This window comes from Bombina bombina, chromosome 4 (genome assembly GCF_027579735.1).
Source record: "Bombina bombina isolate aBomBom1 chromosome 4, aBomBom1.pri, whole genome shotgun sequence".
Taxonomy (NCBI): Eukaryota; Metazoa; Chordata; class Amphibia; order Anura; family Bombinatoridae; genus Bombina; species Bombina bombina.
The window spans coordinates 341,167,884-341,189,863 of NC_069502.1; the positions used below are offsets into that span (position 1 = coordinate 341,167,884).

At 36.9% G+C, this 21,980-nt stretch overlaps 2 protein-coding genes across 3 annotated transcripts in view; one reads left to right on the top strand and one right to left on the bottom strand.

The window, feature by feature from the left end:
• GFM1 (G elongation factor mitochondrial 1) overlaps positions 1-14,342 on the top strand; it is a 100,045-nt gene extending 85,703 nt beyond the window's left edge. Inside the window, exons 13-18 of the mRNA XM_053710092.1 lie at positions 75-157; positions 9,876-10,038; positions 10,933-11,077; positions 11,773-11,933; positions 12,742-12,795; positions 13,670-14,342. Coding sequence (XP_053566067.1) covers positions 75-157; positions 9,876-10,038; positions 10,933-11,077; positions 11,773-11,933; positions 12,742-12,795; positions 13,670-13,801 — 738 coding nt within the window. The 3' untranslated portion in view covers positions 13,802-14,342. The remainder of the gene's footprint in view (positions 1-74; positions 158-9,875; positions 10,039-10,932; positions 11,078-11,772; positions 11,934-12,741; positions 12,796-13,669) is intronic.
• Positions 26-6,702, bottom strand: LXN (latexin). 2 transcript variants are annotated; one of them, XM_053710093.1, is made up of 6 exons: positions 6,361-6,701; positions 3,742-3,804; positions 1,811-1,988; positions 1,581-1,717; positions 1,245-1,307; positions 26-337 (listed from the first exon to the last, which is right to left on the bottom strand). In XM_053710093.1, exons 1-6 carry the CDS (start codon positions 6,490-6,492, stop codon positions 245-247), a joined length of 666 nt encoding a protein of 221 aa, XP_053566068.1. In that variant the 5' UTR covers positions 6,493-6,701; the 3' UTR covers positions 26-244. The 2 variants fall into 2 exon arrangements, with proteins under 2 accessions (XP_053566068.1, XP_053566069.1); XM_053710094.1 differs by lacking the exon at positions 3,742-3,804 and having other exon boundaries at positions 6,361-6,702.
• Positions 14,343-21,980: the final 7,638 nt, after the last annotated feature.

The following is a 21,980-nucleotide window of genomic DNA, read 5'->3' on the forward strand; positions in this document are numbered from 1 at the left end:
TTCAAGTAAAATAAAACACTGCAAATTTAAGACTACTTTAGATTTTTATTTTATTTGTGTTTCATTTCTTGCAGAGGATGGAGAGAGAATATGGCTGTCCTTGTGTCATGGGTAAACCTAAAGTTGCCTTCAGAGAAACTCTCACTTCAACAGTGCAGTGAGTATTACTGTCTGCAAGTATTACCATTGAATGTTTATTTCCGTTTTAAATATATTTTTGAAGTGATTTTTCTGAAAATGTTGCCTATCCGTGACATTTTGGCAGTTGAACATCTTTTACTATTTTCAATCCTTCCGTTGGATTCCATAAGATGTTAATTTCCCAGGGGATCATTTCCTGTAAAGAAACATTTTTAATAATGTGTGTATGTATGTATATATGTGTGTGTTTATATATATATATATATATATATATATATATATATATATATATATATATATATATATATATATATATATATATATATATATATATATATATATATATATATATATATATATATATATTTTGTATGTATGTATGTGTATATGTGTGTATATATATATATATATATATATATATATATATATATATATATATATATATATATACACAAAACTCGCTTCCACAGAGTCCGCAACCAGGGTGCCAGATCCAAAACGGCACTCACTTGATTTTCAAAGAATAAGTAAAACAACTTTTAATTCATAATCATATATATATTTATCAGACAAAGGGGCATTAAAGGGCCATAAAAGTAAAACAATTACATGTTCTAATAATTTATTGGCACGTGTTATTTTAAGACTATCACTCCTGCACCACTGTGTGTTTAAACCCGGCAAAAGTGCTGATTATGACCTGCAGAGCACTGCTGGTCCTGAATTCAAATTTTCACTGGACAGCAATGCTAGTCGCACGACTCGGAGCCCCTCTGATTGGATCAGCAGAAATTTCAGCTTGGCATCTGCAGTGCTCTGCGGGTCCTGAATGGTACTTCTATTGTGTGTTTATGAATTAGCGCATGTAATTTTTTGACTATTTATGGGCGCATTAAGCTCTGAAAGTCATATAATGCACCAAAGAGAGCAGAAAACCTAAAACATGAAAACAGTTTGTTAAAGCCATTTCAGTTTAGTTTCAGATTTGTTTTATTAAACTCAGGTTATTAAAATCAGATTGCTCAATGTTTGATATGGACGACCTCCAGAATCTCTACAAAAATGTAATCTTGTATGGTCTTGCTTTCTCGCTTAATATTTACCTGTGTGACCATTTCATGGATCAGCATAACAAGGTGAAACTCCAGGAATGCGTCTTCTCTTTTCTGCACAACAAACATTGTTATGTACGTGTATTTAAAACAAATATTGCAGCATTATATATATGTATTCAACCAAAGCTGCCCAGGTGCTATATCTTATCACGTTAAAGCTTTGCTTTAATAATAATTGTCTCTACCAGATTAATGATAAATAGTTATGCTCACACATACATGCACACTTGTCAGCATTTAATATGTAGTTCCTGTTTCTATAAACATATACAAAGTCTGTTCTAGTTCTATACAAACTAGGGTACAAATGTACTTTGCACTTACCACTTGCTTGACACTTTTTATCACGGCCATTCTGAAGAAAGTATTCTCTGTTGAGTTTTGCCATTTTACATAAGCAGCGGCAACCAAAGCTAGGTGATGAACCGGCTCCATCTCCGGTGCTACATTGCCAAATTTATCTAAATAAACATTTGACACTTTTTAATGTGTTTTCTCATTGGCTTTAGTTTTATTTGGTCTACAAATGGTGTTGAGGCGGAGACTAAATGTACCTGGAATTTCTTGTGCAACAAGTGGCTCTTCCAGTTTCCTTAACCTCTCATAAAATGTTTTATCTCTGCCCTCCGTGTCATTTTTAAGCTCTTTCTGGAGGGTGAAACTCACATTAGGAGCAGTATTCTGGCCTTGTAGATGGTAGAGAATTTCCGCAGTGCAGTTTACAGTCTCTCCCTGAAAATACAGGTTTAAGGTGAAGACAAAAATATTAGACAAGCCGTACCTGCAAGTTATTTGTCAATTTGTTTATTAAAGCTGTATTTTCTTTCACTAACATGTTATATTTTTAAAGCATGCCAGTTTTGCATTGGTGATCTTAAATAACTATGTTTAACCCACACAAATGGGCTAATCACATGATGTGCTGCTTGTTAGCTGCAGGCATGCTTAGCCAATCAGAAATGGCAGTCAATTGGAAATTGAAAAACAAATGAATACTTTATTTAAAAACAAAAAAAAAAACTATCATTGTCTTGTTTGCATAATTATACACACCCCTTAGAAAGCCTGTTCGGATACAGTCTTATGTATTATGGAATTTTGTCCTGTTTAGTTAACATTTGTGTGCATAGTTCCCTCTAGTCAGTTTACTGTGCTTTTCTAATAACTATTCTTCCTAAAAAACATTCTTAGCTTGATTTGGCTGTGTAATTTGTATAGTTGTAGGCGGCTTAAATACTTCAGAACATTTTTTTATATTTTTTGCTGCTCATTTGCATCTATCTTGACCAGAGTCGCTGTCCCTGCAAAATAGTTGTGCCCCACGGTAATTAAAGGGACAGTAAACACTATTAAATTTGTATACAAAATGCTTCGTTATGCATAATGACTTTGCACTATAATTTCATTATTTATTTTACCCCCTTTCCATGTAATTTAGCTCTGAAAATTGAGCCATTTCTAATCCTCAGAACTTTAAATACTTATCATGGCTAACCCTGATTTCCCTAATTGGCTTTATCAGATAACAACTACATACAAAGGGGTAAATTTAACAAACCCCTGCCTACGACAGGTTCTCACAAGAGAAGTGCAGTCCGTATTTAGGGTTGGATTTATTAAAGCTGAGGCAGACAGCGCCCCTGTCCGCCTCAGCTCGCCTGTGGTGGGCGAAATTACCCGCAGGTATTCGCCATTGCACACAAGTGCAATTTTGCGCTCGCGTGCAATCCCGCCCTCTGCCCGCGCACAGCCAATCAAGCGCAGGCAGGAGCTGTCAATCTCCTCGGTCTGACTAGACCGAGGAGATTGAATTTCGCCACCTTAGAGGTGGCGAAGAGGATAGGGAAGCGGCGGTCTCTTGAGAGAACTTGCAGCCGTGGGGCTTTCATAAATCTAGCCCTTAACAAGCAGCAGTCATCAGGTGGCGAATTTCAATTCCCCCGGTTTCATCCGACCAGGTAGATTGAAAGCTCCTGGCCGCGCGTGATTGGCTGTGCGCGGGCGGGGGGGGCAGGATTTTGCACGTGAGCGCAAAATAGGGCTAGTGTGCAATGCTGAATTCCGGCAGCGGAATTCCGCCTGCCAGAAGCAAGCTGCGGCAGACAGGGGTGTGTATGTGTGCCCTGTCTGCCACAGCTTGATAAATCTACCCCAAAGCACTGTATACTAATTTTATGACTTGGACTAGCCTTGTTGTCTGTGGACTAAAGCCCAGGCGCCTAAAAAAAAATAAGGCAAATAGTGGGTGGAGTTTGGCTATTGAAAAATAATTGCAGTAAAAAGTAAGTTAATTTGTTTGATACTTTATTCTATAGCAACACAGCAGAAGTGTCTTGTAATTACAAGTGTCTACTGTCCCTTTAAGTATTGATATGCATGTATAAAAAGACGAGTATCATTTTGAAAGCTGCATGGTAAAAACTTTTAACATATTCATTACAGCAACTATTTAACCACGGATCGTAAATACAGAATTTATACTTACATTGTTCAAAATATCTTTAATTGATAGCTTGATGTGGTATTTGTTACCAACTCCTTCAATGCTCTGCATAACAGAATTACAATTTTTAGACATTGTAAAATAGTTTTTTATATATATATATATATATATATATATATATATATATATATATATATATATATGTGTGTGTATGTATATATATGTGTGTGTGTGTGTGTGTATATATATATATATATATATATAAATATATATATATATATATATATATATATATATATATATATATATATATATATATATATATATATATATAGTATGTTGCTGCTGCTGTTTTATTTTTCTGTTTTTCTTTTACAGTTTCTCTCAAACCACATTATTTTTTTGTTTTCCAATTGTGAAAGTTGCTGTTATTAAAGGGACAGTCTACTTTCATGATTCAGTTAGGGCATGCAATTCTAAACAACTTTCTAATTTACTTTTATCAAATTTGCTTTGTTCCCTTTGTGGTATTTTTTAAAAGCTAAACCTAGGTAGGCTCAAACTGATTTCTAAACCATTGAAAACCGCCTTTTAGCTCAGAGCATTTTGAAAGTTTTTCACAGTTAGACAGTACTAATTCATGTGTGTCATATAGATAACATTGTGCTTACTCCCGTGGAGTTATTTAGGAGTCTGCACTGGTTGGCTAAATTGCATGTCTGTCAAAAGTACTGAGATGGGGGGCAGTCTGTAGAGGCTTAGATACAAGGTAATCACAGAGGTAAAACCTATATTAATATAACTGTGTTGGATATGCAAAACTGGAGAATGGGTAATAAAGGGATTATCTATCTTTTTAAATTCATAAAATTTCTGGTGTAGACTGTCCCTTTAATGTGCACACCACTTGACTGATTTTACTGACCACCCAGTTAAAATTTAAGCCAATATTAAGCTAAATTTAGTTTAAAGGGACAGTCTACACCTTAGTCATCTATCTTAAAGTCTTACCTTAGAGTAAGCTGCAAATAGCCTCCTGCACCCTTTTTATATCATACAGTAATAACCGTAAAAAAAGTTATTTTAAAATGGTGTTTCTTGCCAGTTTAAATGACTGCCAAGCTCAGCCCACTGATGACATCACGATCTGGGCTGCATCTAGGCACTCTGCTGAATAGCATTGACAGTCTGTTAAATCTAATTAGTGAGCCTTTTATGATTGGACACCATGGGCAGCCCAGATTATGATGTCATCAGTGGGCTGAACTTGGCATTTCAAACTGGCCAGAAACAATAGTTATTTTAAAATAACTTTTTTACTGTTCCTGCTGCATGATATAGAAAGGGTGCAGGAGGCTGTTTGCAGCTTAATCTAAGGTAAGACTTTAAGATGACTAAGGTGTAGACTGGCCCTTTAATATTAAATGTACTCAATGTTTGTTGCTCAAATTATTGTGTAATTAATTTGTGTTGAGTAGCCCTTATAAATGACATATCCCAAAGTATTACACTGCCCCCACCCAGCTACTTCACAATGCCACTCCTCTAGAAAACCTCTCTGGAGAACACTGTCATCCTTCCCATGCTTTATTTATAAAAAGGTATAAAGAAATAAGAGCTAGTGAGGACATAGTAGTTTATGGCCAGGGTGTTTCATTTTATTTAGCTGCATATGGTGAAGGGGCTGTTATTTGTTAACTTGTTAAAGGGTCATTAAAAACTAAAACATTTGATGCACCGCCCTCTAATCATGGGTGCTACCATAATAAAATCTAGGTTATACTGCAGGTATCTGAATGAGAGTTGTTGCACGTGTGCAAACAGGTCAGCACTGGAACGTAGTGAAAGATTTCAACATGACGGCACCAATAACTAAAGGGAGACAGGGAATAACCTTAAAGGGCCACTAAACCCAAAATCTTTCTTTCATGATTCAGATAGAGATTAGAAATTTAAACAACATTACAATTTACTTCCATAATTTATTTTGCTTCATTTTTTAAATATCCTTATTTGAAGAAAAAGCAATCACATGGTGAGCCAATCACATGATGCTTCTATGTGCAGCAACCAATCAGCAGCTAGTGAGCATATCTAGATATGCTTTTCATCAAAGAATATCAAGAGAATAAAACAAATTGGATAATATAAGTAAATTAGAAAGATGTTTAACATTGCATTCTCTTTCTAAATCATAAAAGAAAAAATGTGGGTGGCCTGTCCCTTTAATGCTGTGTCCCTTTAGCTTTTTTTTTTTTTTTAACACTTGCTCCATTCACTCTGTATAGACAAAAGATACTTTTGCCAAATAAATGATAGCATTTGCACAATCATGACATAAATAATTGTTACAACAAATGTATTCAAGAGTAACTTTAAAACACATTATCCATGAATGTCTCTCCTCAGTAAACCTAGCGCAAATAATGATTATAGAGTTGGATCTGTTCTTTAAGTATAAGATAAATTTGTAGTGAAGCTTGTGCATGTTGAATATTTTGCATGCACAGTTTGTAGTACTGAAAAGAACTAGCCAGTTCAGCTCACATGAGATTTCTGTGTAAGGAGAGTGATCACATTACAATGCTGGTTAGATTAGGAAGTTTACGTCAGTACAATCTCACGGAATCATTTACCCAACCTCCTCCTCTCCAACCTTACCTCTCTGCTAGCACTTGTCACATCCTGCATGCCAAACAAGCGGTGAGGTCTTCCCATCTTGTAGTTAATGTATTCCTCTGCCACAGCAGCAGCCCTTCTTGCAGGATAGTAAGATGGGTTGAGTACTTCCATAATGTTTTGTGGTCTGGGCCTTTGCAGTGACGGAATCTGTAGCTGTTACAGACTCTGCTTACATCTGCCGTGTAATAGTTTAGCTATTGTAAATAAAAGGAAGCCTGATAGATGGGAGGGGTTATTGCAGCAATCGGCTGTACCTTACAGGGGAGCCTTCCATATGCTGATTTTGTTTAGTGCTGAAGAATCTGGGAGGGACAGGAGATGGGTTGGTCTGTGTGTTATAAATGGGCAGACTTTGAACACCAGCAAATCTTTCTTAATATTGTGTTAACAGTTTCCTTCCTAGCAGTTATGCAACTGTGAGCTGTTTCTGATAGTTGAAATTAGTTTGTAACTTGCGTAGCATCACAAGTTAAAACAACGTCCAATGTAGGGTTATTTAATGTGTAAGATCTAATGTTGAGTTATTGTAAAACTTACTAACAGCTATGTGATAGCGCTCACCATTTTGTAGTTTACCCTTGACATCCCAGAAGACGTATCTACAGTAAAATCACATTTGCTGCTGTTTTAATTTTATTTGCTATTTCCTGTCTTCTGAGTCTGTGTTAAAGGGATATGAAACCCAAATGTGTTTTCATGATTCAGACGGAGCAGGCAATTTTAAGCAACTTTTTAATTTGCTCCTATTTATCAATTTTTCTTCATTCTCTTGGTATCTTTACTTGAAAAAGCAGGATTCTAAGCTTAGAAACTGGCCCATTTTTGTTCAGCACCTGAGTAGCATTTGCTAATTGGTGGCTACATTTATCCACGAATCAGCAAGCACTGCCCATGTGCTGAACCTAAGATGGGCTGGCTCCTATGCTTACATTCCTGCTTTTTCAAATAAAGATACCAAGAAAACACAGAAAATATGATAATAGGAGTAAATTAGAAAGTTGCTTAAAGGGACATAAAACAAGTTGGTATAGAGACAAAATATAAGATGTACTTTAATTACTTTACCTGCTAAATTATACTGTAGTGCCTCACCATTAACCCTTTCTTTTTAGTTTCTGATTTGTAAAGCTCTAACTCCCCCCACACATTTCCTTATATGGCTGTATCTATATCTATTGTTGCTTTGCTAGAAGGCAAAAGTGCAAAGGGATTATCTGATGGAGCATGCCTAGATGCTGTGAACTCGGTTGAAATACAATGCCTATGTCTAAACACTGATAAGGGGGGTGGAGCTGACTGCTCCATACTGCATGGCTTTGTAACTAATTTTGCTTATTTTTTAAAATTATTTTAAAATACTTGCCAGCAATTTTTAAACATTTTTTTTTATGCAAACTATTTTTACTTAATTAGCCCTATTAGGATATGCAGAGATCTCAACATGTTTTATGGCACATTCTCTATCTGAATCATGAAAGAAAACATTTGGGTTCAGTATTCTCTTAACCACTTTTACTATGGGTTACTATGCTTATGGTTTAAAAGGACAATACAATAAAAATTAAGGTTTAAGAACAGCAATGCACTACTGGGAGATAGTGGCTGAACATAAATGCATTTTTGTCATTGGCTCACTTGATGTGTTCATTTAACTCTCAGTAGTGCATTGTTGTTCCTTCAACAAAGGATACTAAGAGAATGAAGCAAATTTGATACTAGCAGTAAATTGGAAAGTTTTTCTCTGTATGAATCCTGAATGAAAAATGTTTGGTTTTATGTCCCTTTAACTTTTTTTTTTTTTCTTTGTGATTTAAGCTTAGCCTTATCCATGGGGTGTAGCCTCTCCCATGACGTACCAATTATTTCACTCCGAAGCACGATTTCCTTTCCAAAGTTAGGTTTTTCACTTTATTATTCAAAATTATTATATTAATAATGCACTTCTGAGCAAACTGAAAACTTTCAAGGTAGTAAAAAATACATTCCCTAAAGGGATATGAAACCCAAAAATGTTCTTTTGTGGTTCAGACAGAGCTTAGTTTTAAAAAGTTTCCAATTTACTTCTAGTATCAAATTTGCTTTGTTCCCATGATATTCTGTGCTGAAGAGATACCTAGGTAGGCATCTGGAGCACTAAATGGCAGGAAATAGTGCTGCCATCTAGTGCTCTTGCAAATGGATAAAATTCTTACAAAAATGCTGCCGTATAGTGCTCCAGAAACTGGCTGTGCTCCTTAACATTAATCCCATCTTTAAAAAAAAAAAAAAAAAAAAAAAAGAGAACTAAGAAAAATTGAAAATAGAAGTAAATTTAAAAGTTGTTTAAAATCGCTTGCTCTATCTGAATCATAAGTTTTTTGTTTCCTATCCCTTTAATGTTTCTAAAGCCATTCTAGTATGGAGGTTACATGCTACTCACAGTCAATGTAGTATGGGATGTGTCTTGCTACTCACATTGTATAATTCATATCAATTATAAGCAAACTATACGTTTTTGTTATGAGCTAGAACTGACACATACAGGGCCAATTGCCCAGCCACATAATGTTATTCCTTGACACTTTGCAAGTCTCCTTTAACATTAGATATTTGGGAGGGTCTTTGTATTTGGGTTAAATGTAGTTTGGGAAATAATGTCAGAAGTTTTTAATTTACCACTCTGGTGGGGGGAGTTTAAGTCAAAGGAAAAATGACGCCATTCTGATCATTATATACCCTGGATGTGAGAGCCATATAAATAAGAATATTTCTTAAGCTTTTAAAAAGATGATGCATTTTTTTTTCTTTTTAAAGGTGTGTGTGTTTGTGTGTGTGTGTATATATATATATATATGTGTGTGTGTATGTATGTGTATGTATGTGTGTATATGTGTATATATGTATATATATATATATATATATATATATATATATATATATATATATATATAATTAGGGCTGGGCGATATGGGGGGGGAATCGTGTCAGCACCCCCTTTAAACCCCCATAAGCCCCCTCTGCAACCTACATAAGACCCATCAGCTCCCACTGTAACCCTCCAATAAGCACCCCCTTTAACATCATAAGCACTGCCTGTAACCACCATCAGCCCCGAACCCACAAGTCCCAGCGCACCCTTCCCCTGTCGGCCCCCCTCCCTGTAACCTGCATCAGCCACAGCACTCCCCGGTAGGTCGGCTCAATGTTGCAAGGCGGGCACGGCAAGTCGGCGGCCCTCCTGTATGTCATAGGTGATGTCAAATGGGGGTGGGGCTAAAAATTGCATACTTTCACGGTTTTAAAACCGCTGCAATTAATCGCGGTTTAAAATCGTATCCGCGATTAAACATGCAGCCCTAATACATACATACTTACATATATACACACACATTTTTTTTTGTAACATGTTTGCAATGACAGTTATTAATTTCCTGCCATAATGCAGCAATTGTTTGTTTGTTTTTTCTGTCAAAGAAAGGTTCATTTTTGAAATGTGTTAATATTGTTTGTTCCAGGTTTGATTTCACCCACAAGAAGCAATCAGGAGGTGCAGGACAATATGGCAAAGTAATTGGTGTTGTTGAGCCTCTGAATCCAGAAGACTCCACCAAAGTGGAATTTGAAGACAGGACAGTGGGGACAAATGTTCCTAAACAATTTGTTCCTGCTGTTGAAAGGGTAATACAAAACTATAGGTCCCATCAACAGTAAAGCCAGTAATCATTGCATTAGTATTGTATAATCAAAATAGTGAGACTCATTAGAAAAGAATGTGCGTGATGTTTAGTGCAAAGCTAATATAACATTGTAAGAAATGGAGGTGGGGAATGTTCTTTTAGAGAAAGCAAACAAAAAAATAATTTAATTCCTAAATAAATCAAATTGGTTGCTCTATGTTTAGGGTTTTTATGTTGTCAGTTGCCTTTTTTAAAGGGATAGTAAACAATAGTTTATGCTACGTATGAATATATGCAGTGCACCGATATTGTATGTAAAATACGTTTTTTAAAAGCAATCTGTGTTTTTTTATTTTAGCTTAGTCTTTTTCTTTCTTTTGTTTGTGTTTTTTTAAACTGACATTGCAGATATAGTCAATAGTGAGAGTGGTACATCCACAACAGTGAAAGAAAAAATGTGTTTGAATAGGGACAACCGGTGACTCTAAAGGCAAGTATGTATTAACTGCTAAAATGAATAATTATTTTACATGTACTATCTGTGCACTACATAGGAATATGTAGTGTTTGCTGTCCCTTTTTGTTTGTGTACATGCTGCAATTCATTTTGTTACAAGCAACCCTGCAAAAGGGTTAAACAAATAGAGGACAGCTCATGTGCTACAGAACACTGCAGTTCCTAAGAGGACATGGTCGTGAGGCAGTCACACAGCTTGGTAGCGGAATGTTTAACCCCTTTGTAGAGGTCAAACACATAGCATTGCATGGTCGCTAGTGTTACATTTACATGTGCTAACAAATTAGACCTTGTCATTTCTCCACTATAATGGCTCTTTAAACTTTCAGCACAGAGACTTTACTGTATTTAGGCATTTACATGTTTTCTTTTGTACAGGGATTCCGTGAGGCCTGTGAGAAAGGCCCTTTGACAGGACACAAGATTTCAGGGCTGCGTTTTGTGTTGGAGGATGGTGCACATCACATGGTGGACTCTAATGAAATCTCCTTTATCAGGGCAGGAGAGGGAGCCTTAAAGCAAGGTATTTTTATAATGCCTTATCTAGGAGTGCTGCTAAGGGGTCAATTTATCAAAGGCTTTTGCCAGCCTTCGACCCCCTACGATTACAGGTTCTCACAAGAGAACCTACAGATCATATTTAACAAGTAGCGGTCATCATACCTGGGAGATTGACCGCTCCTGCCCGCGCGTGATTGGCTGTGCGCGGGCAGGATTGCACGCAAGCGCAAAATAGCGCTTGTGCGCAATGCTGAATTCTGGAAGTGGAATTCAGCCCACCAGAGGCGAGCTGCGGCAGACATATGTGCGCCCCTGTCCACCGCAGCTTGATAAATCGATGTCCACATTAATCTATTTTTATTTTCTCTCTCAATGACCCATTTCAGCCTATAACTTTTCCAAATTAATTGTTTTAAAATCTTAATTCATACTCTCAAAATGATTAGTTTTATTTATCTTTAATTAAAAAAAAAAACACGTTAATAGTTGCTGGAATCTGTTTCCTATTTCACAAATGTTTTCTGATCGGTAAGGCTCAGAGTTAAGCATATCCCTCCCAAACAAAACAAAAAACATTGTTCTTTTAATGGAAAACAAAATGTCAAAACTGAGATATTTTAGGTTTGTGTAAACTCAGTGTTACCTTTAATAGACTGCCCTGAAACGTACAAATAGCTTCTGATCTAAAATGTGAATTCTTTCATTTTCTTGCCACAGCTATGGAGAAAGCCACAGTGAGTATTCTGGAGCCAATAATGTCTGTCGAAGTTGTAGCACCTGTTGAGTTCCAGGGACCTGTAATCGCTGGCATTAACCGTAGGCATGGAGTGATAGTAGGTCAAGATGCAGCAGAAGGACATTTCACTGTTTATGCAGATGTAAGTATGCAAGTTTTGTACAACTCTTAACTAGCTTAAAAGACCAAAAACACCTTGTAATTACAAGATTTTATGGGCTCATGCAATAGAATAACAATTTTTATTGCATTACCACCTTGTTTGCTGCAGTTGTTCTGTAGCAAATCACACCACGCAAGCCTTATTTGGAGTAAGCCAATCAGGACTGTAGACGTAGAATGGTTGGGCTTGTGAAGTCGTCAGTGTGCATTTCCACAATTGTAAGAGTTAAATTGCAGGAAAATGGAGCAAAATGGAAAGTATGTTACAAGGTTGTTTTACTGTGCATAATTAATAGTCTATCAATGTGTTATGGTCTTTTAAAGTGACTCATCATAAAATATTATTTTGTAATTTATATACATTGATTAAAATGAATTTCCATGCAGGTATTTTGAGTAATTACATGTCAAAGTGCTGTCTTGGGCGCATCTACTGCATAAGGTCTACGTGTCTCAATACTAAAAATTAAGGTAGTGCTCCTGTAATTTTGTGCCTGCTTCGGCACACTATGCAGTGAAAATGGTAGCATCAATGTCATTACCTCGTGTTTTTAAATAAAAAATACAAAAAGGGGAATTTGAAAATAAACAGTGACTCCCCTAAAAAAAAGTCTCACGTAAGTCATTTATCTATAGGAAAAATATATATTTGTAATAAGAGGGAAGTTTTAATAATAAAAAAAAAAAAATTGTGTGTTTTGTAAGTGCACTTTTGCAACTGAATTTATCCATATATTTATCCTTATTCTGGTTATCTATGTAACATTTTTGTCTCTTTCTTTCCCTAGGTTCCACTAAATAATATGTTTGGGTATGCATCTGAGCTTCGATCTTGCACAGAGGTTTGTTTTATTTTTGAGATTATTCATTGTTGGGATTAGGTGGAAGAGAAGCCATCCTTTTTGTTCTGTAGTCATAAAGATTGACTGAATAAGCAATCAGTGATGCCTTTTTAGATTAGCTGAATTTATAATTTATATTATCAACCTTAAAAAAATCTAATAAAATCTACAATTCATGCATCTTTGCTTATAAGTCATATTGTAGCATGTCTATTGTCATTTTGTAGTAATGTTGGTTGTTTATAAAGTATTGGCTGTACTTTTTATACTGAATTCTCAAGACAAGGTGGAATATTTTAAGGGAAGTTGGTTGTTAAGAATACTGTATCGTCTCTATGAAGCTACAAACTCTTACAACAAATAGCAGTCCCTTCTGTGTGGGAAGCAAACATTCTACTCTATATATGTGAGCAAAAAATGCACCTTATATGCCAAGTCACTGCTGCACTTTACAGAGAGTTGATTATAAAATAGACAATTTTGCAAAACAAATAAACAAATAATCTATCTATTAGAGAAGCTAAATGAGCAATAAACACATTTTGTATTTGTTAATTTAGTTAACAAACAAGTTTTGTACAAGATATTTCAGAATGTGCAGGTTTATTAAAAACAAGTAATTTATAAATTAAACCCTCATTTTAATTCTAAAGTTAAGGTAATTCTTAGAGTTTCCCTATAAAGGGCTAGATTACAAGTGGAGCGCTAATTTAACGTGCGCCCGTAGAGGGCCAAATTTGCCTTATTACGGACGCACGTTAAATAACCAGCCATTATAAGTGTCTGGCTAATGCTACCATATGCAGAATTATGTATCCTTATTTTGTAGATTTACTGGCCATTTCAGTTAATCATTTTTGTTCTGTGTTTTTAGGGGAAGGGTGAATACACCATGGAGTACACCAGATACCAGCCTTGCTTGCCAAGTACCCAAGAAGAATTAATTAACAAGTATCTTGAATCAACAGGTCAGCTTCCAGCAAAAAAAGGAAAAGCCAAAAGCTGACCTGCTTTTTATGGTCTATTTAGGGACTTGGTGGACTCTGAAATTGGCTCAGTTTTGTGGTTTTATTCTGTACATAGCACCATCAACCATACCTTACAATCCTCTTTCTGGAATCCTGTATAGAGTGTGAAGCTACAGAGGGTGTAGTTCCTATAATACGTCTATAGGCTGTGTTGCTTGTGAAACACTTTGCACATACATGTTGCAGTTTGACCGGCTCTGATGACATTTCTACAACGTAACCGAACAGCTCTGACTGTAGCAAGTGATGAAGGAACTTCAGATGGAGCTTTGTATGCCACTTAAACTGCTGATAATTACCTCATGGCTGTCGTTTTTCAATATGAAAGGTCGGCATACAGTGGAATGGGTTTTTTTTTCTCAAAGTTATCAGCAGTCTGCCTTTGACTTTAGCTTTGGAACATAATGCTGGTTGATCTCTTATGGATAAGAAGCAAGCAAGAAAAACACCTGGAAAAAAGTGCATTTGTATTCAGTGGTGACTACAATAGCATCACAATAAATTCATCTAAAAAATGTTTTACAATGGTGATTTTATTCTTAGTTTTTGAGCATTGTAAATTGTAGTATAATATGCATAGATAAAGGTCGAGAGCTGTGATTGACCTCAGTCCCCTTCAGATACACTCCCAAAAATGCACAAATTGATTATGTATAGACTTTTAAATAATGACCTCATGTTTCTATAGCTATCATCTAATTATCTTAAAACTGGTCATTTACTTGATAAACAGAAAATCAAGTATGAAAAAAGTGTCAGTAGGTGTAAAGCATAAAAAAATGCAAGTATACTGTTTACAATACTGACAAAATTAAAATGATTGAATATCCACTTAACAAATGTGGTGAATGTAAATATAATATTGCAGTACCCATGCAGGAAGTTATGGGCCTTCAAACATATCCATAAAGAATTATCTTCAAGAATTAATAGGATAAGACAATATCATAAGTTGCTATTAGAAAGTAATTAGAAACTAGGTCATAGCTATTTGGTTTAGGGGGTTTTATCATGCAGAGGCTTTTTGAAACTGTCACGTGAGATTATTTAAAAAAAACATTGAATAACACAACTGTATTTCTGTAGCATGTAATAGAATGGTGTACAAAAGGAAACGAGGGGGGTTCATCTGGAGAGTGCCCTAAGTCAAGTACCACAGCTAAGGTAGTCACTGTTGGCTTCAAGCTCCTGAAAAACACCCCCTGTTAAAGCATCACCCCATCATTCAAGAGACATTACATATCTAGACTCAAAATCCTGAGGAAAAAATACTTTCATTATTATGAGCCCCCTTTATAGTAATATTCCTCTTCCTTCCTCTTTAAGTTGTCCCCCAGATTGAACTGTAAACCTTTCTGTGTCCTGGCCAAGAGCACATGACATTGATTGATGATTCAGCAACTAGGAAAAAGCTGAAATTCCCTCAATTAAATCATAGAACAGTATCACTATCTTCACTTAGACATTTGAGATTATATTGTCTTTGTGGCAATGAATAAGAACTGATCCTTAAAGCATACTAGACACTAAACTCCTGCAGACTTTACGTACCATATCATTTATCAGTTTTGATTTTATTTTTCTCTCTCCAGCTAAGCTTACTCAGTTTATCAATTAATGGCATTGATTCCTTCTCCTATACAGGGCATAATAAGTTACTCTTTTCTATCTACAATGTTTTATGCACATGGTTTATTAATACAATCCCTTATTTGTAAGATTTAAGCTCTCGGTAAACCTTTAAAAACAAAATAACTTCCAATTCACTCCATAAACTGAATGAGAAAAAAAAAATAGACTGAGCATTGCTGAAAATATATGGATATTGAATTTGATCGTGTACTGCAAACATTTAAATGGAATGTACTCCCTATAGACTAAAATGTGTTTGCTGTTTCTTCCAATAATTGTATCATTTACTCAGATAGTGGTTTACAGAGCAGTGTTTCAGTGTTTGCTGTTCATACAAAATAGCATAAGGTAGTACTTGCTTTGCAAGGGATTTGTACAGACTTGCAATGGGCTGATAAGAGATTTGAGACATCTAAATCTAAAAGTTTGTTTTGGGAACAAAAATAAGCAAGTTTACTACTACTTAAATATGACTAAACCTAGTGAATCAGGGATGCAGAATGATTAAGGGCCAGTGTACAGTGCCAGGCAAGAGCTACAAATGCAAATACGTATATGGATGAAACGGGGCAAACACCCAAGTGTAATTCTATCAGAATACAGATTTCTTTTATAATCTTGCCTTGATTATGAGAACTACTTCTTAATCCATTAAAGCTGGGGTTGGCAACCTACAGCATTCAAATAAGTTGGATAACCCAGACCTGCTTGCTAAAACCTGCACTGTTGTAAGAATTACAACACATGTGCAGGAAGAAAATTGCAGCTTAACACAGGAGGCACCAGCAACAAGGAGACCCAATGCTGCTAACTCCTGTCTGTATGAATTCAGGCTAGCCACAGGGGGGAACTGTCAGTGAAGCAGACCATCACAACTGACAAATAGGCAGTGCTGTGTTCTTCCCATGTCTGACACACAGGACAAGGAAGGAGCTGTAGAGCCAGCGGTCTGATGTGGGCATGGTTTTGACAGGATACAGGGTCAGACTTGTGCTCTGCAGTCTGAGACTTTATTCTAGTCGGTTAAAAAACTAATTACAAAGAGTGTAGAGGTAAGTCCTTAGAAAGGTGCAATAAAGTGGCTGACGTGTTTCGGCATTAAGCCTTACTCCGAGCCATTATAAAATGTTAAAACCCGCGACCATTTAAAACCCTATCTCCCTTCTGATAGGGCAAACATCCACCAATCCTATTTCTAATAACAAAGTTAACTCTTTCTGTCTAATGACACGGTTAGTCCATGGATCATCAATTACTGTTGGGAATATCACTTCTGGCCAGCAGGAGGAGGCAAAGAGCACCACAGCAAAGCTGTTAAGTATCGCTTCCCTTCCCACAACCCCCCAGTCATTCTCTTTGCCTCTAGTACAAGGAAAAGTAATGAGGTGTCCTGATTAAGATTCTTCTATCAATATTTTTTTTATTTTGAAGTCTGGGCAATATTGCTCTGGCCTTCCATCACAATTGTGTCTAGCTGTACTCCACGTTAGTCTCTTCAGTAGGGCAATGGTGGCTTTAAAGCAGTTTGGAACTTGTAAAGTGGGGTTTGCTGCATTTTCCTAACATGTTGCTGCCCTGTCTTTCTTTGTTTCACAGGTCTCTGTAAGGAGCGGCTTCCTCTCAAGCCGGGTGAGCTGTCCTCCTGCCAGATGCAGGTAAGTGCTTGGTCTTCTATGTTTGGGGAACATGCACTTTTAAAAGGTTTCTTCTGCATTATTCTGGGACATATATATATCCTGAGGCAGGATATCATAGGCAGGAAGCAGGCACTTATTGTGACTTGGGAGACGAGGGGTTAATACTTTTTGGAAGTATCCCTGACATTATTGTTTTTATATTTGAGCTCATCATTACTTTTATGTGACTATGCTTAGATAGAACTAATTCAGCACGGAGCGCTTTTCAATGTCTGAACGGATTTCTAGTTTATACAGCAGAGTCCTAGAGGTTCTGACAGTTTGTTATGCATTTTTATTAAAGGGACACTCAAGTCAAAATTAAACTTCATGATTCAGATAGAACATGCAATTTTAAACAACTTTCCAATTTACTTCCATTAACAAAATGTGCTCAGTCTTTTTATACAGGGAGTGCAGAATTATTAGGCAAGTTGTATTTTTGAGGATTAATTTTATTATTGAACAACAACCATGTTCTCAATGAACCCAAAAAACTCATTAATATCAAAGCTGAATAGTTTTGGAAGTAGTTTTTAGTTTGTTTTTAGTTATAGCTATTTTAGGGGGATATCTGTGTGTGCAGGTGACTATTACTGTGCATAATTATTAGGCAACTTAACAAAAAACAAATATATACCCATTTCAATTATTTATTTTTACCAGTGAAACCAATATAACATCTCAACATTCACAAATATACATTTCTGACATTCAAAAACAAAAACAAATCAGTGACCAATATAGCCACCTTTCTTTGCAAGGACACTCCATGGATTCTGTCAGTGTTTTGATCTGTTCACCATCAACATTGCGTGCAGCAGCAACCACAGCCTCCCAGACACTGTTCAGAGAGGTGTACTGTTTTCCCTCCTTGTAAATCTCACATTTGATGATGGACCACAGGTTCTCAATGGGGTTCAGATCAGGTGAACAAGGAGGCCATGTCATTAGATTTTCTTCTTTTATACCCTTTCTTGCCAGCCACGCTGTGGAGTACTTGTGATGGAGCATTGTCCTGCATGAAAATCATGTTTTTCTTGAAGGATGCAGACTTCTTCCTGTACCACTGCTTGAAGAAGGTGTCTTCCAGAAACTGGCAGTAGGACTGGGAGTTGAGCTTGACTCCATCCTCAACCCGAAAAGGCCCCACAAGCTCATCTTTGATGATACCAGCCCAAACCAGTACTCCACCTCCACCTTGCTGGCGTCTGAGTCGGACTGGAGCTCTCTGCCCTTTACCAATCCAGCCACGGGCCCATCCATCTGGCCCATCAAGACTCACTCTCATTTCATCAGTCCATAAAACCTTAGAAAAATCAGTCTTGAGATATTTCTTGGCCCAGTCTTGACGTTTCAGCTTGTGTGTCTTGTTCAGTGGTGGTCGTCTTTCAGCCTTTCTTACCTTGGCCATGTCTCTGAGTATTGCACACCTTGTGCTTTTGGGCACTCCAGTGATGTTGCAGCTCTGAAATATGGCCAAACTGGTGGCAAGTGGCATCTTGGCAGCTGCACGCTTGACTTTTCTCAGTTCATGGGCAGTTATTTTGCGCCTTGGTTTTTCCACACGCTTCTTGCGACCCTGTTGACTATTTTGAATGAAACGCTTGATTGTTCGAGGATCACGCTTCAGAAGCTTTGCAATTTTAAGAGTGCTGCATCCCTCTGCAAGATATCTCACTATTTTTGACTTTTCTGAGCCTGTCAAGTCCTTTTGACCCATTTTGCCAAAGGAAAGGAAGTTGCCTAATAATTATGCACACCTGATATAGGGTGTTGATGTCATTAGACCATACCCCTTCTCATTACAGAGATGCATATCACCTAATATGCTTAATTGGTAGTAGGCTTTCGAGCCTATACAGCTTGGAGTAAGACAACATGCATAAAGAGGATGATGTGGTCAAAATACTCATTTGCCTAATAATTCTGCACTCCCTGTATTTACAGTTTTTGAGTCACCAACTCCTACTGAGCATGTGCAAGAATTCACAGCATATACGTATATGCATCTGTGATTGGCTGATGGCTGTCACATGGTACAGGGGGAGTGGAAATAGACATAACTTTGCAATTTATTTAACAAAAATCTACTACTCATTTGAAGTTCAGACTAAGTGCTATTGCATTGTCTTCTTATCATGCATTTGTTAATTATGCAAATCTACAATGTTGACTGGTCCTTTAAGATGGGCACATCTATGTTTTTACTATCTAAAGGTACTGACATAGAGTATAGGGAAGATGTGCTTAGGTTCCCTTTTTAGCAAGTGTTGCGCAGTTAATATTGGTTGCGTGCTCTTTCTGTGTGCTATGATTGCTCTGCCCTCTTCTTCCCTCAATATGGCGGATAAGCGCCATTTGCTTCAGTATGTAGCAATATTCTGAACAGGGACACGACCTCTTTTTGTTTTCTCCGTTGCAACGGAACTATGTGCCTGTAGTAGTGTGTATGTGTCATACTACGGAGCTGAAAGTAGCTATACTATACTAATATAATTAGGACAGTCAGAAGGCATTATAGATTTTGCAGATGTCGTTCAATCTCTAATATTTTAAGCCTTGCTTAGTGCTCTCTCATGTAGTTTTTGCTCCTTATGTTAGGGGTAATATTCTTTTAATATAGGTTTGTTTTCATTCACACTTATCTTGGGGGCATTTTTTCCATGCATTAATATAGTTTTCTCCTGATGTGTCTCATACTCTCTCCTCGGTTATATAAATATAATAAATACCAGGATGTGGGTGCCTCAGGATTATTATAGACTGTTATGCCCTGCAGCATTTTTTTGCTTGTCATAATTGTGCTGAATGTCTATTAGGTGAGCTCATGTCTCTTAGGAGGATACTGTTTTTGACACTGCAACAGTTTTCTTTTGCAAGATGTACCGAGTCCACGGATTCATCCTTGTGGGATATTATCCTTCCTAACAGGAAGTGGCAAAGAGAGCACCACAGCAGAACTGTGTATATAGCTCCCCCCTTAACTCCACCCCCCAGTCATTCTCTTTGCCGGCTCTAAGCAGGAAGGGTAAAGTGAAAGAGGTGATAAACTGTTAGTTATTATTTTATCTTCAAGCAAGAGTTTATTTCTCTTGCAAGATGTATAGAGTCCACGGATTCATCCATACTTGTGGGATATTCTCCTTCCTAACAGGAAGTGGCAAAGAGAGCACCCACAGCAGAGCTGTCTATATAGCTCCTCCATTAGCTCCACCCCCCAGTCATTCTCTTTGCCTGCTAACTGCTAGGAAGGGTAAAGTGAGTGTGGTGACAAAAATGTTAGTTTTTATTTTCTCAAGCAAAAGTTTGTTATTTTAAATGGTACCGGTGTGTACTATTCACTCTCTGGCAGAAAAGCGATGAAGATTTCTGCAAGGAGGATGATGATCTTAGCACTTTGTAATTAAGATCCACTGCTGTTCCCACAGAGGCTGAGGAGTACAGGAAAACTTCAGTTGGGGGAACGGTTTGCATGCTAAGCTGCATTGAGGTATGTTCAGTCCATTTTTTTTCTAGACAGACTGTGATAATTCTAGAAAAGGCTGACCATATCCCCATGAGGGAAGGGTAAGCTGTATTCAGACACTTAATAGAGAATCCCAGCTTGCATAAAGGGCTCATTTGTTACTGGTGGCACTTATGGGAAAAACATTTTTTTATTGAAAACGTAACATTTTTTGAGGGACTTTAGGCGGTCTTTGTGGCTTATTTAAGGGTTATTAACCCACATGTTTTGTTCTCTTGGTATACTTTGTTTAAAGGCATACCTAGGTAGGCTCAGGAGCTGCTGATTGGTGGTGTACATGTATGCCTTATGTTATTGGCTCACTCAATGCATTCAGCTAGCTCAAAGTAGTGCATTGCTGTTTCTTCAACAAAGGATACCAAGAGAATTAAGCAATTAATATAATAGGAGTACATTGGAAAATTGCTTAAAATTTTTTCCTCTATCTGAATCATGAAAGAACATTTTTGGGTTTCATGTCTTTTTGAGAAAAGAATCCAACCACTGGGACAGGTGTTCAAATAATGAACCTATACCACTTAAAACTGGACAACATGTAAAATTATCCAGAGATTTGTGCACATTAGGAAGATTATGAAATATTGGTTTATTCACATAAAGAAACTTGAGAAAGTCCTTGTCAATATACCCATGCTCTAAGCTATTGTCCAAAATATGTCTAAATTAGACATTAACAAGGATACAGCTGTTTTTATTTAAAACAATAACATTTAAGAAAAAAAGTAGGTTCTGGCAGCTAGCATTGGATCCAGCAATGTATCCATGTGTTTGGAAAGCACTTGAATTTGTATCTGTCTAAATTAGATATGGAACTGTCAGGATACCGCTCTTTTTTGTTAAAAAAAAAAAAAAAAAAAATACTTTTTGTGTAAGGTTCTGTCTCTTCATAGATAAGATGCAGGAATCTGATGCAGATATAGCTTGTAAATAGATTACATGAATGGGCTAGAGAAAATCATTAGAATTGCTCCCCTTTTGTAAACATTCATTTGGAAAAAGCCCTTGGGATCTGTAGTGTGGATGAACAGGATGTGGTAATTATGTAATATGGAACAGGACACATCAGCAATGTAGAAGCAGAAGTGGATTTGCAACCCTTTTAGCCGAGAACACACCAATCCAGCAATGTGAAAGCAGAACTGGACAAATTCTTATGACAGGTCCATCAACAAATTGTAGACAGAAGTGGATAGCCTCTTAGAATGTGACAGGTTAGCAACTTGTAGACAAATACACTCAAGGATGGATGGCCTGGATGAACAACTTTTTGTCAGGATTAGTTAGGCTCTAAAGGAAGGATCGGGAACTCATAGACAAAAC